Genomic DNA, 16,118 nt, shown 5'->3' on the forward strand with positions numbered 1-16,118 from the left:
CATTTGGAGCTATGCATTAGGCATGACAATTGTATTCTTTAGAGCTTTCAAGTCAAACAGTAAAGTCATTTTTAAAGAATGTGATGAATGTGTGTAAAACATATATAAAACACTAATTACACTAAGAGCAGAATAAGAAGCAGTACACTTTGTTCTGCAGACAGGAGAACAATGCAGCAGAGCAAGAGCAACATGTTTCAAACAGTTTAGAGACACAATGATAAAGAAGTATCATGGAATAACATGAGTCAGGGATTACACTTGCCTTTGTTGACTTTTGTGACAGTTAAAATGTCTTTCCTGGTAATATCTGCCAATGAAAATATATTTTATGCAAGTTCTGTAATCACTGTTAAGAAATTAAAAGCATAATCACCCAAGCTACCCCTTTGAACTTATCAAACCCCATCTCATTGATATTACACTAATCAAGGGATCACAAATTGTGTGCAAATTATTTGGGGAGGCTGATCTGTGTCCAAACTGATAATGCTGCAATTTGATACACTAATGGGGTTATTATTTTAGTAAAACCACTTCAACCAAACTCCCATCCACAATTTTACTTTATTTATCAATAAAATCATTTAAAAAATCAGTATGGGAAAAGACTCTGTAAAATATTGATAAAGTGTGAAAAAATTCAAAATGTACAATTTTTTCAGATTTGACGCCCAAAAATTTACATTTTAAGCAGTATAATAAATCTTTAAAAATTGGAGTTTTCCCTTTTAAAACTCGGACCAGAAAAATCGGACTTTAGTAAATAACCCCCATAGAGTAACACCCAGCATAACAATTCTACTTTCCACCACACTTACTGATACTGAATAAGTTTTATACAGCAACACATACAAATATTCTAGTGCTTAAATACTATATGGCAGACTTCTCTTTATTGATGTAGCCTTGAGGATTTCTGGATGACGTAGCCAGCAGGAGAGATAGGAACCTTTAGAGAGGTATATTTATCTTTTATGAATTTTGTCACAGGTTTGCTGGACTTAACATATAATCTTCTTTTTGGGTTTAAAGTCACTAAATTGCTCCATATCTATTCCCTGCATGCATGAACATTTTCTGTATTAGTCCCCTCTACATTTCCTGGAAGGCAATTCCACATGTAACATTTAATTTCCCAACCCATGCCCTAAGATTGTGTCCTTTTCCTCCAACCAATTTCCTGTACTAAAAGACTTCTCTCACTACTGGCATGTTCTTTATTATTATCACACTATGCACACTATCTTAATTTTCTTAAACTTCTAAACATTGAAAGTAACTTAAAACGCCAGAGATACTTATTTGTGCAGGAACGTCCTTCATAGCCTTTAGGAAATGAAGCACACTGCATTATGTAGCTGAAACATGAAAGCTCAAAATATCTGTAAACAACAAATAAGGGTCAGGCCACATGAGCAGATTCGGAGAGATTAAATCGCCCCAGCGACAAATCTCCTCTTCTTCGGGCAACAATCTCCCCGAACTGCGCTTCATTTTCCAAAGTCACCCAAAGTGAGGCAACTTCGGGCAACTCCAGAAAAGGAAGCGCCGTGTGTTCCTTCCCCCAGGTGGCGCTGGCAAGACTAATCTCCCCGAATCTGCTCGTGTGGCCTGACCCATAAAGTATTAAGCCTACTACAAACAAGTTGAACGCATGATCTTTCTTCCATTTACTGTAGACGTCACTTGTGCCAATAGTAAGTTTAGATTCAGATGTGACATTTTGAAATAAAATGTTTTTTTAAAGATAATGAATTTGAACTGTCTTGTAATGTATAATTAAGAGTCAAAATTAATTGAACCCCAGAATGAATAAAATTCAGATTTCATATAATCAAAATTTCTTCTTATATGTTGGGAGACCAAACCCAAAAGTAATCGCGCTTTAGAGAAATTATTAAAAAAATGAATAGCAACACACAATTTAATATACATTTACCAAATGTGTAGTGCTGATTGAATTTGATTACATTTTACCGAATAATAATATTTTAAAAGTGCTTTTCACTTTTGATTTAATCTGTAGTATGTTATAAAATGGCCTACACTAAACACATTTTTAAGTTGATCTTAATTTTTTATTTTGTATTGTTTTAACATTTTGTGCCTCCTTCTGCTTCTTTTCAGATTTAAAATAGGGGGTCCCTGACTCCAGCAGCCAAAAAAAATAGCTTTGTAAGATTACAATGTTATTTGTATTGTTACTTTTATTGCTTTCTATTTGATCCCTCTCCTATTCAACGTCCAGTCTCTCGTTCAAACTACTACATGGCTGCTAGGGAAAGTTGAACCCTAGTAACCAGCTAGGTGCTGAAATTCCACAATGGAGAGCTGCTAAACCAAAATATATTTTTGTACATAGACATAACTACACCATTAGCGATTTTTAAATGATTTTCCAACTGTATGTGTACTGGGTTTAGGGTTACGGTTTCTTTTTTTGTTTACAGAAATAACTTAACACTCCTTGTTGTACTATTGGTCAGCTCTAGTTCTCCAGTTATTCTCCTCAGGTCTGTTGATCACAGAACATGCAATGCATCATGGAAATAGGCTGAATGCTGGTGCAATGTTTTAATGGTATTAAATACAGACAGAAACAAATCAAATTATTGACAATTTTAAACTGGCAATTCATTTTTATGAATATTTATTAAAAAGTTGCTTAAAATTATAATTTTCTTCCTTTGGATAGATATCACCTTTTAAAAGCTGTTCAACATTACAATTTTGAAATTCCTCTCTATCTCCACTCCCCATTGCTAAAAATAAGAAATATATAGTAACGTGAATGGTTATCATATCCATTATACTGTTCTCAATGGATACATTTAGATTTGTAATTATAGGTTCTTGGGCTTTTCCAAATCATTAAGTCAATTATTGTGTTAATACAGAATTTTAGGAATAGCATTATTGATTTGTATAGAACAAGAAGGCTGAATTTCTATACTATAGGAAAAAGCAGGACTGCAGAGAATCTCCACTCGGAAGTGGGACACTGAAAAAAATGCAATTTTCTGTATGGCTTGTTTTTCTACACTTAAATGCACACTGTCACAGCAAAATGAAGTTAATTGCCTATATTATATAGTTGAAATGAGATGGAAATATCAGACTTGCTAGAGACCACACAAAAGAATCCAGTGTGAATGCTTGACTTTTAAATCAGATGAAGCGCACTTAATTTGCTCCACCAGAACCTTTATGCCTCTTTTTATTTTTGCAAATTCTTAGCTTGATGAGTTGATTATAATGAATGGAGGTTCATTAGCATTCTTTCCAAATACATCTGCATTTAAATGGGCTGGTTGCTTTATATCTTTCATCACAGTGACTTTCTTTTAGCATATACAGATTATAACGGTATTATTTATAACAAACACTTTTATTTTCCTTTTTCACAATTGCGGATACCTGCGAGGCTTCTTGTGATAAAACTGCTGCCTCTAAATGTAACAGCACAAATGAACATTCCAGGAACACTGCATTTTGTCATATTACAGTATTTCTAGATCATTGATCTGACAGAACAACACATTTTTACTTACATCTGTGAACCCCCTCTAGGAGCTGACATTATCCCAGTTACTTTCCTACTAATAGCCCAGGGCTTATTAGGAAATGTAGTTTAAACGGCAGCAGTAAATTCACAGGTTAACCAGAAAATTTACTTACAAGGATATATTAAAAAAGGTAATGCAGGGCTGTTCAAATTATTCACATTAAAACCCAACTAAGCATTACATTGTCCCACACATTTGTCTTTTTTGATACAAACACATTCAGATTGTTTACAGGAACATGCTAATAACTCTTTTAAAGATTTCTAGCCTATCAAGCTTGGGGTTGGTCTAAAATCCTGAGTTCTGAAACAGTTTTGTGGTGGTATGAATCATACATTTCAAACTGTACAACTTATAACAGGCAAAGCTAAATTGCCGATTAAAGTTTTGCTTACCAAAAATGGCTTAGGTTTCTATACAAGGACATTTTATATATGCAATGCATCATGTGTATCAGGTGCTAAAATCTGGTACCGCTTTAACTATGTATAATTTAATGCGAGCATTGTAAATGCAGCTACTCCTTGCTCAACCCAATCCACAATGACTTTACAGCTTTAAACTATATGTCATATGCCTTCAATTAAGAAAAATGTAATAAAATGTAGTAACAACACAAAATTCTGATACATTACTTCCATCAGTGAGTTGACAGAATCAGAAAAATAGGGCATGTGCGTGCCTATGTAGCACAGAAACAATACACAGACATGCACAAACACACACACACAAAGTACATAGGCAAAGAACACACACTCAAGGTAACCTACAAAGGACAAAGATTTAAATGGGTTTAGGAAATACACAGGTATACAAATTCTTCAGTATTTGCACACATACAATCCACAAGTATTTACACATACAAAATAGAATTTCTCATACACAGGCACTCTCAAACTGCAGCAAGTACATACAATACACAAAATAAATGACCTTATGTTGCCTTCACACTGACATCAGTACAGTGTCGGACTGGGACAGCAGGGGCCCACCCAAGAACCTTAGACCAGGGGCCCACTCTCACTACTATTATTCTTCCTTTCCTTACTCAACCACTATTCTCCTAGACTCTTTTTTTTTTTACATATTATAATCGATTATTCCATCTATTTAGCCTCTTTTTCTCATAGAAATAGGAAATGACCATGAAATAGGCCAAATGTTTAGCAGCATGAGGGCCCTCTGGGACTATTCCTGGTATCCCTGTGGGCCAGTCTGACAATGCATCAGTATCCATATTTAATATTTGCAGGAGAAATACACCTGCACCTCAGATTCATCCCTTCAGTTTATTACCCCCCCCCAGCAACAGGAGAAACTTGATTCATCTTTACATTTAAAAAAAAAAAAAGCAGCATAACGTATCACATATAAACAGATTATATTTCAAGCAGTACGAGTATATAGTGGTAGAAACTGTTTCAATGATGACACTTGATATAACCCAGGAAAAAACACAAGGTATGACACACACAACACCATTACTAGAGATCTGTCTTTCCTAAATGTTTTGCATAAACCTCTCAAGCCATTTACCAGAGAAACTATCAAGAACAATTTCTCCTATTTACACAAACAGTAATTCATTTTTACCTGATTTACTTTTTGCTTGTAACAATATAACAAAACCTAGCACGTGCTAAACAAGCATAAATGCTTTAATCATGAGTTAGGATAATATAAGACCAGCTCCAGCAGCTATTTCCCAATAATTACTTTTCATATCTATAAAGGCTGTAGTAAAAGGGCAAAAAGCCCACATATAACCTGAATGTTAGAATTACATGGAATGGCGCCACCATTCAAGAGGAGAAAGTACCAAGGAGTTCAGGTAAAACTTATCAAAGCTTTCTAAGGACTTGATTCATTGACTGTGTGTTCCACCTGGCCCAGCAGCATTCTTGATATTGGCATTGACTACTTCAATGTTTTTGGACAATGTCATGTGTCAACCATGGCTATTTTATTTTGTGCTAAGGATAGGTCTTAGATTATGCTTATACTAAGCATGATCTGTTCCTTTGTTGCATATACAGAGGAAAATAAATTATTTAATATGATTTTTTTTAACTCACCATTAAGAACGAACCATTCGTTTTGCACTATATTGCGTATATAATACACCTTAGTACGTATATGACTGAGGTAAGGATTCAAAATTTCAAAGGAAAACCGGCGCTCACAGCATGAGGTCAGATCCACGAAAAACAGAAAAAAAGAATAAAAGAGAAAAGAGAGATTTCCGCCAATATGGTGTAGTATTATCCAAATGTGTACACACACCTTTATGTGATTTGCATATATACTAAATAAATAAAGTAAAAGTGTCCCTTGTATCCACTCCAACGTATTATCCCAGACTTTATCTCATACGAATTTGTATAGAGGGGTACTCACGAACATTTAAGAGATACTGTGCAGAAAAGAGGCGTAGATATCAGCAGCGGATTTTACATGCGGCTCCAAAGCTTCATCCCACTATGGAAATTCACTGACATAGTGTAAAATTGTAAACATCTTTAATAAACAAATGTTAAAAAATGCACTCACAATGTTCCAGCAATAAAATCGCATAAAATGTTTTTTGTCTCCCACAATCACCGCTTCAGCGTCCCCAAGGGTCTACAAGTTGTTGATATTTCGGTGGTAAAATTCGCCAGCGTCTTTTCCCACCACGTGTAAACCTCAGGCGCTTAACCGTGGCGTATTAGCCTTGACGCGTTTCGTCCTTCGACTTTTTCAAAAGGCTTCAAATTGTAATTTGCGCATGCGTTTTTACGTCCTGGCGATAATTCCGGTGGCGTTTTTTCTCCTCTCTTGTTTTTTGTACTATCTAGCTGATGGGTTGTCATATATTCATCTCTATTGTTCTTTAACTCCTTATGGCCAATCTGTTGCCATGGAGTCCCAGTCCATAGCAACCATTATAATTTCAACAATCTTCTCACAAATTTCACATAAATTTCTTTTACAGAATTATATAAATATATTGACTTACAGAGTTATACATTAATAAATAGTAAAAAAAACTTTTTTATATATATAAAAAATTTTTTCTTTAAAAATCTTTCCTTAAAACTGCTCCTATGCAGACATAAAAAAAGTTTTTTTCTTTCCTCCGCATGTAAAATCCGCTGCCGATATCTACGCCTCTTTTCTGCACAGTATCTCTTAAACGTTTATGAGTACCCCTCTATACAAATTCGTATGAGATAAAGTCTGGGATAATACGTTGGAGTGGATACAAGGGACACTTTTACTTTATTTATTTAGTATATATGCTAATCACATAAAGGTGTGTGTACACATTTGGAAAATACCACACCATATTGGCGGAAATCTCTCTTTTCTCTTTTATTCTTTTTTTCTGTTTTTCGTGGATCTGACCTCGTGCTGTGAGCGCCGGTTTTACTTTGAAATTTTGAATCCTTGCCTTAAGTCTGAGGGAGAACAGACAGAGGACATACCGGCATTAGGAAGCGGACAACCAGAATCCTTGATATCCTTTTTTACTCTATATATAACAACATTTGTTTTGCATCTTTTTGTCACCTTTAAGGACTCCCCCTTATGTTACAAAGTTAACTCTTAGCTTACCTGGATATGGCCCACTGTCCAACTGCACTGCTGTCTCTTTAATAAAACCCAGACAATCCCAATATGTTTTCTCAATATGCAGAATAACAAAAGGGGATTGGAGGCCACCTTCTTTGGCAATGTCACACCCTGCTTTAGGTTATCTGGTGGTGATTGCTAGCCAGGAGAACACAGTATAAACACCAAAGCTAGATCATCTTCTAGTGATTTTGCATTCAGTCAGCCATGACTTGCAGGAGCCAAAAGTGGATGTAACAAAGTCAAAAATGGAGAGAAGAGTTAAAATTACACTGGGATTTTTTCCTCCTTCCTTTTAATTTCTATTTCTTACTTTTGAGTATAAACTTTTTGACACCAAGGGGCAGATTTATCAAGGGTTGAAGTGAATTCGAGGGAATTTTCGAAGTAAAAAAATTTGAAATTCAAAGTAATTTTTTGGATACTTCGACCATCAAATAGGATACTACGACTTCGACTTCAAATTTGATTTGAAGTAAAATAGTTTGATTATTCGACCATTCGATAATCAAAGTACTGTCTCTTTAAAAAAGAACTTTGAATTCAATACTTCGCCAAATTAAACCTGCTGAAGTACTATATTTGCCTATGGGGGACCTTCTAGAGCAGTTTTCTAAGTTTTGTTAAGTTGAAGAAAAATCTTTGGATTGATCGCTGAAATCCTTGAAACGTTCGATTTTACTTCGACCACAGGCAGGGGCGTAACTATAGAGGAAGCAGACCCTGCGGTTGCAGGGGGGCCCAGGAGTGTAGGGGGCCCTGTGAGACCCTAATTAATTAGCAATTTTAATATATCTTGGTAAAATAGGCCAACTTATAAATATTTTGGGGCCCTAAATTGAATTTGCTATGGGGCCCAGTAACAACTAGTTACGCCACTGACCACAGGATATCCAAATTCGCTGAAAAAACTTTTATCTTTTATCTTCAAAATTCGACCCTTGATAAATCTGCCCCCAAAAGTATTATATGAAAATAGACATTGATTTAGGTAAAATAAAAAAAAGTGTTAACCCAGACTCTCTGTTTTAGACATGTTTTTGGGATTGCATTGCTTAAACCCATGTTGTTTTTCAGCTATTTTAAATATAAAGCTATTTTATTGTCACTGTAGTTAAAGGGCTTCAATGAACGTTTAGAGAAACCGAAGTGTTGTGAGCAATCACACACTCCAAAAGGCACCTTTGTTACATGAATACTCCTGAATAATTAACTCCTCTTGCAGCATATTTAAGACAAGTCTTGGCATTTCTATCACACAAGTCAAGAACTTGGTAGTGAAGCTATAACACAACAAAATTGCTGGCATGAGCAGAAAGTGAACTTGGCACCAAAACTCTCCACCTGTGCACCTGTGATCACTTACTTGTTAAATTAACTCAAACATTACATTTTGGCATTTTTGGTGGAAGTATAACAGAAATATTAGTGCAACAATGTTGAGTCAGTCTTTTTAAGAATGAAAATATGAAAATACAGTGTGTGTACTTTTGGCTTTCAGAAGTAAAACCCACCATTGGAGTCTTCAAGGCTGGCTTGGCACTGAAAATGTGGAGAAGTTGGAGTCTGCTGTGAGTATGAAGTGCTCAAATCATTTTCAGCTTTGGCTGTGCGGTTGTCCAGTTGTCCCACTGGTGGAGGCCAAGGAAGATCTTTGATTACTTTCATCTCCACTAATTGGAACATCAGCAGAGGAAGAGGCAGGAAGACACAAAGAGAAACAGAGGACAAAGAAGAATAGTTTGAAAACAGGAAGAGTTTCCCACCACAAGACAAAATCTATTTGATAATAAAGAAATATGAAAAGAGTAAAATAAGGAAAATTAAAGAGAAATTGAAAAAAGGCTATATTAATTCAAATGTGGACTTAATATTTAAAAGTTATAGTTCACCACCATTACACAGAAAAGCATGTAAAATGTACTACAAAGTTTTAAATATAAGCAGTAAAAGAAGAGTTCAAAAATTGTTACTGGGCATAAAAGGGTGGGTAATTGTATGTATGGATATATTTATTTATACAAAACATACAGGGAACTAAAGTAATTGTATATATTGTTTCTATTTATATATATACTATTACATTAAATGGAAACTATCATGAACATTTAATAAGCTTCATCGCATTTAAATAAAAAAATTTATAAATATAGTGAATACAAAAATGTTCTACCATTTCTGAAATAATAAAGTTATTCTTTACTATCACCTTTTATGCAATTTGTGTCTTCATTCACTCTTCATGCTGGAGTCAGAGTCATAGTTTGTTTATAATCAGGCCAAATGTATTTTGCCTAGACAATGAATTTGAAATGTTTCTAAATAAGCACCTCTGACACAAAGTTGCATATAGAGACATATTGCTGAAAGGGGCATAGTAAAGAGTAACAGAACTTTTAATTCACTATAGTTAAAAATATTCTTATTTCCATGAGATGAAGCTTTTATATATGAATTGAATCTCTAGGTTTCGCCCCAAGGCTTTTCTATAAAAAAAGAATACACCTGTCTGGGGGAAAAAGTAGTTCTGCAATCTTTCTTAACTTCAGCAAATTTGGACTTGTGCATGCTCAATATAAAGTCTTTACTCTACTGTGCATGTGGGAGTCATTGTTTGTGGTAGGGACATTTGGAAAAGGTAAGATAGATAGCAGCATGCAGATACATTATTTTTTCCTGTGGGCCTGTAAAACTAGTGACTGAATTCACTGTGGGTTGCATAACACATTGACCAAGTGAACTAAAGAGTATCTGTCGTGATTTTTTTGATGTAGTATTATTTGTAAATTAAACGGTTTATATTATAAATAATTCACTCTACCATATGACATTTTATTCCTGAACTAATATTTTTTAGCTGTAATAATGGTGTGTAGCAAACAGCATAGTACTTGTAGTTGCATGAGAGCAGCAGAATTCTATCAGCAATTCAACATAAGGGGTGGCACACAAGAAGAACCTCAGCATATATTTACATGAATTCAATTGTATGTGATTCAACTGCTTGGCAAAAAATTTGTAGGGTAATCATAATTAATAGTTTGGCTTATTATTTTCTTTAGGGGAAATGAAAACACCCCAAGACAAATTTGGGAGTCTGAAGCACAAGAGAACTAAGAGACTTCTCCGAGACAAAATGAAATAAAACAAGGATCTTAAACCAACCTTCCCTAAATGCAGCATCCTAATACTATACTTAATGTTTTCTATATGTGTTTCTATGTAGTGGCTTTTTTGTGTATTCTACTGCACAGGAATTAAGGCATTGGCAGACCCATTATCTATGGGGGTCACACTGAATAAAGCAAATAAATGCAAAATGCTGATAAAACACGGTGTCGTATTTTATCCCCATTTTCCTTTCACTCCCATAGGTGCAGTCCCCATAGAGAAGACTGGCTTTCTCAAGTAAATAAAGACACAAAAAAGAAAAACACACAGTACAAAAACAAGAAAAACTGTGTGTGTAGTAGCACTAATGATAAAATTCTTCCCTGTACTACATGTTAATATATATTTCTTATTAATGTTTTTTTCTTTTTAATGTTCTATTTTACAAAACAATATTTTTTTAGTGAAAATATAAAAGTGTAAAAAAAGTCTAGTATTTTGCTGTTCTTTGTAAAGCCTTGAATTTCTACACGAAAAACATTTAGCAAACTATAGGATTTACATGATATATTGCAGCAGTCCCAATGCTAAACAAAATCTTCCTACACAGGCTTGCAGTTTTATATTGAAATATGAATGCAAGTTTTGATCTGCTTCTGCCAGAGGGGCGGCCTAATATAGTTTTTTTAAGTACCATATAAAAAGATAATGTGGGGCTCTGGAAACACTACATGAACTTAATAACTTAAGAATCAGTGTGTACGTTAATGCACAAAGTGGCAGTAATCCAATTAGAACACACACATTCAAACATTCAAAGCATATAAACATATCAACTAGAGCTTCCCCTTACTACTGCTCAGCCATTTTGTTCCTGCAAATTCACATTTAGCACATGCAATGAGAAGGTCATTCTAGGTATTTCCTTTACAAAGACTCTCATATGACGGTGAGAGTTTTATTAACACTGGGCAACCTTGCACTTAACTTTATTTAGACAGTTGGTGGACATCAATCCAAAATTTGCCAGCCAACCTAGCAAGTTTTTCAGCTGACACAAAGATGTTCGGACATCAAGTATTATATGTGTATAAGTGTATTATTCAAAATGCTAATGGGGCACCAGTACTGTCACTGTATGTAGTACATTTTAGAGTGGTCCTGATGGGGTTCTCCTGCTCTGTTCTGCACTATGATAAGTGATATCCCTGCAGTGAGCACCGACCATTTGTTTTTTTTGGTGTGCTATTAATGTGGACATGGTTTTGTGGTAACATGGGTGTGGTTAAAAGTGGGTGTGGTTAAAAGTGGGTGTGGAAACCAACACCATATATGCAAGTTCCTCCAAAAAGTATTAAGGCAGCAAGTAAAAAAATACAAAAATATATTAAGACATATTAAGACATGGCCTGGCACATTTCATGCCTGTTGGGGCACTTACTCACTCTGAGTAAGTGTCCCAACAGGCACTAAATGTGGGAGTATGTCCTCTCAACTCATTCTAATTTGGACATTGTATTGACTTAGTAGTGCTTTTTACAGGTTGGATGCATCATATGCTCTTTTTAAAGTGGGTGTGGTCTAAAACAGGGAGTGGCTAACACTGGCTTCATTATCGGCCCTCCACCATGTAGACCAGAAAAATTCCAGCCCTTGGTAGCACAGAAGTTGGACAGCCCTGATGTAACTGATGAAAATGTCCGCCTGGTTGAAGCAGATCTTGCATTCAGGAAAACACTACAGTGCAGGCTAACAGAGGGGATACAGATACTACCTGACCCAATACAGAGACAATGATGCATTTTGTGTGGGGAATATGTGCCCAATTTAATGACATGGTAAGGGTTTATAGAGTTTACATGTCCATTAATGTATAAGCTTATTTGCATAGTAAAAATGTGTTAGATTTGGGATATAATGGGTCTTTTTGAGACTCTTAAGTAATGCACAAAAGATATCAGCCAATGCAAGGAGAAATTAACCAATGACCTTTGAATTTATGTGACTGCTTACAAGTGCACAAGCAACCAATGAATTACAAGGGGAGGGCAGTATTAATGTCCAATAAGAACCAAGTAAGGGCAAAGCCTGAGAGTGATGATGTAATCATATAGGAAGTGCAGGTTTAAAACAGGCCACTCCCATCCTTCAGAAAACTGATCAGAGAGACAGGAGAAGGACAGATTTAAATGGTATATAAACTAGCTTTGACAATGACCTTTTTACTTTTTTTGATGGCAAATGGGGTTTCTAACACACAGAGCATTTTTAGTGGTTTCATAAGATTTGGACATTGAAGGTGAACAACCCCTTTAACAAATGCAAGTGCATGTAAATTAAACTTTTTTTAGTTAATCATCTTAGCATGTTTGTGACTGCATGTTTCTCTTGCACGTAAAATGCAATGTTCAGTGCCGTTTTTGGCAGTTAAGCCATTTGTTCTTTGCGGTCTGAATGTATTAACGGCAAAAAATAAAATCCTGTTTTACTCTCTTCAATGAAAAATACACCAATACAATCTCCAATATACTTTTACTAAAAAATGTGTACCGTTTTTATAAATAACCCGATTGTATGCAGTGATTTTCCCCCTTCGTTTTACTGTTTTACTGCTGCAGACAGGAAACTTTAGTTGGTCCCTAGCTACTCTGCAGGGAAAAGATTGTACTTTCCAATGGCAGGGAAGCAATGTGAAGAGTTATTTTATGTTTTGTTTGCATAATGTAGCTAGCCTTAGCAAATCTCAACCCCTGCACCTTTCTTCCCAGCTGTACAACATTGGGGCTGTTTGGTTTATTTCCCTGAAGAGTAGTCGGTGGTCTTGTAACGATTGGTATCCGCAGCAGTCAGAGCAAGTCAAGGGAAGGAGGAATTTCACTCCCAGGAAGATTTCTCATAAAAACTGTACAAATTTTTTAATTGACTTATATTGGGGATAGGTTTCTTTTTCACTAAAGAAAATAAAATTAGGATTTTATATTTATTTTAAGAATTTGCTAATTTGTATTTCATGTAGTAAGTGCTCTGAAAGGAACAGACACTTGCTAGCTTTCAAAAACCCAAATATGGTCCACAATTATTTTTGCACATTCCATCTGCCATTTAGTAATGTATTTATCATATGAGAATGTAATATTTTACTTCTCGTATCGCTTGAGAGCTAGGCTAAAACTTGGTGAACAGAAAACATTTACAGCTTTCCAGTATTTTACAATTCTAACAGGCTATATAGCATAATGGAACTGACAAGTTGTAGGCTATCCATCACAGCCTCACAGTTGGAAGCAGCTGTTGCGGTTTGATGTCTTAATGCAGGTTGAAGAAGAAATTGGTGACATTAACTACATGATCCATCACTTAATAATACAGAAGCAACAGCTGGCTGCTTACTTTGTGAACTTCTTGAAGCCGACACCACTGTTTAATCAATACAACCAGTTGGTGTTTGTCAAATTTAAAAGAAGGTCACATGAAATCCCAAAGTAATAACAGAACACAAAACAAGCTGTCAAGTAAAGTAACTTTTATAACCATTAACCTTCCTTTTGCCTTTCTTTGCTACAGTAACAGTTAGAAATAGGTGAGACTTGGGCATAATGGTACAAAGCAATATATACTGAAACAAACCACTATGTTATTACCGATAATATTGCATTTTGACTCAAAATTCCAGTGTAATTGTGGTTGAGAAAATTGTTGTTTAATGCACTTTACACTGGAGTCGACAAAACCTTCACCTATTTTGTAAATCTGTGGTGATGTTGATATATGCATGCAGGAGTAAGCTGGTTTTAATGACATAGAAAAATTCAACTGAATATGCTAAATATAAGGAGAAACTTGGGATTTATGCCTGTTTGAAGCAAATGTAAAATACCATTGCTTCTCTGCCTTTAGCACAATTCTTGTAAGCAGATTTTGGTGCACAGACATGGGTGCTATAGCAAGAACTTAAATGGGAACTAAAGCCCAGCATCTTGACTCCCTATCCTTCCTAAACCACATAAACCCCACTGCCTTAAACTGAATTGTTTACTATACCGAATGCCCAAAGTGGAATGGAACTAAGTGATGACCATAACCACCATGGAGCATGAGAATTCAAGTGAAGCAACCAAACATGTTGCCTGACACTCCACTGTGCAGACCTATAAAGAGGCAAGGTGATGTATTCAGCCCTCAAGTTAATGCCTTTTTCTATGCAAAAGTACTTTGCTTTAGTAGCCAATGACTGACTGTGTACAATTTCACAATATTGTTATTTACAAAAATCCCCAAATCATTCTCAATGAACACATTACAATTAAGTGCATCCCTAGTATTTTAGTGTATAACTTTGCATTTATCAAGACTGAACCTCATTTGCCAATTTGCTGCCCAAATGTGATCTTCTTAAGCTGGTTTTGGTTTGCCCAGGCAGATTATCAAAGACATACAATTTTCCTAACATAACATTTTGAAGGGAGTTTCTGCAACACCCTAGAGAGAACAGCAGCAATAAATGTTAATTATTTAGTTCTACTTTATATGAGTAATATTGAGAGTACAAGAAGGGACCTTAGGAAGTCTGCTTGTCCTTATATTTTGAACTGCTTGAATGGTGTGCGAGTATGGTTTACAATTTCATTACACAGAGACACATGCTCACAGTTCAGGCTCCTATCTGGTCACTGCAGGAGACATCATTTCTATTTTTAGAGGATTAAAGTCTGCCGGTTTCTATATTCCTGTCATTATATGGACTAACACTGCAACAAAAATTGAAAATGTGAATTGCACACCAAGTCCAACATCCTAAATTGCCAGAATTGAAGAGATTGTCTGCTTTCTTTAAAAAAAAACATTAAATGAATTTCCATCACAACGAGGCACCTTTTTGTCCACTGCATGCTAAACTTTCTTAAAAACTAAAAACTTAAAATGATCATAATAGGGAAGAAACACATAATTGAATTTAATTATTATTATCAATCATTTTTGTCCATCTGTGCCTATAATGAATCAAATGAAAAATTGCTTGTGTATTCTATTAAATGTGACACCCATACCTAGATGCTCATTATTCATATACAGTGGGCCTATAAGTAGCTGATTCTCACTTTTCATAAGCCATTATAATTAGTAATCAGCATGGCTTAATAAAGTACAGCTTATGTATCAGAGAAAAAGCTCTTTATGATGAGGTAAGAAGGAAGTTGGACAGTGGTGTTACAGTAGATGGACTTGGATTTTGCCCAAGGTTTGGATACAGTGCCACAGACATTTGCTTTTGAAGCCAGTCAGTTTGTCTTAATAATGCTGTTTGAAAGTGAAGGAATCTGTATTAAAAGAAGTATTGATTCATGAGAGCAAAGGGTCAACCACCCTCTTTACAAAGCACTGGTAAGATCCCATTTAGAATATGCCATTAAAATTTTGGTCTCAAATCCTCAAAAAAGGATATAAATGTAATTAAAGTCCAAAGAAGGATTACTAAACTGATAAAAGTAAATAAATTATCTCACTTATAAAGAAAAAAATAGTGGTGTTGACAGCTCTATAAGTTAGGGTTGGTATCACACAAGAAGGGGGCTATGATTATTTTGCATAAAAATATACAAGGGGACCATACAATAAACTCTCTTAATGTTATATTCTAATAAATCCTTCCTGTTAACACAAGGGCATCATTCAGATTAGATCAAAAGAAATTCCACCTTAAGATGTGGAAATGGTTTTCTACAATTAGGGGCCCATTTATCATGCTGTGTCTCTAGCAACCTACCAGCAATTAGATTTCAACACCTTCAAGTTAGAAAACAAAAGCAAAGATGTGATTGGTTG

General features: G+C 35.3%; 1 protein-coding gene across 13 annotated transcripts in view; it reads right to left on the bottom strand.

The window, feature by feature from the left end:
- shf.S (Src homology 2 domain containing F S homeolog) overlaps positions 1-16,118 on the bottom strand; it is a 117,880-nt gene that overhangs the window by 47,066 nt on the left and 54,696 nt on the right. For 10 of the 13 annotated variants that reach the window (XR_005966639.1, XM_041588331.1, XM_018255516.2 and 7 more), the window contains exon 4: positions 8,699-8,857. The exons of 2 other annotated variants lie outside the window; for them this stretch is intronic. Coding sequence is in view for 10 of the 11 variants with exons in the window: in XM_041588331.1 (XP_041444265.1) it covers positions 8,699-8,857 (159 nt within the window). In the remaining variant the exon portion in view is untranslated. The remainder of the gene's footprint in view (positions 1-8,698; positions 8,858-16,118) is intronic. One more of the 13 variants, XM_018255513.2, reaches the window with a different exon arrangement.

This window comes from Xenopus laevis, chromosome 3S (assembly GCF_017654675.1).
Source record: "Xenopus laevis strain J_2021 chromosome 3S, Xenopus_laevis_v10.1, whole genome shotgun sequence".
Lineage (NCBI taxonomy): Eukaryota > Metazoa > Chordata > Amphibia > Anura > Pipidae > Xenopus > Xenopus laevis.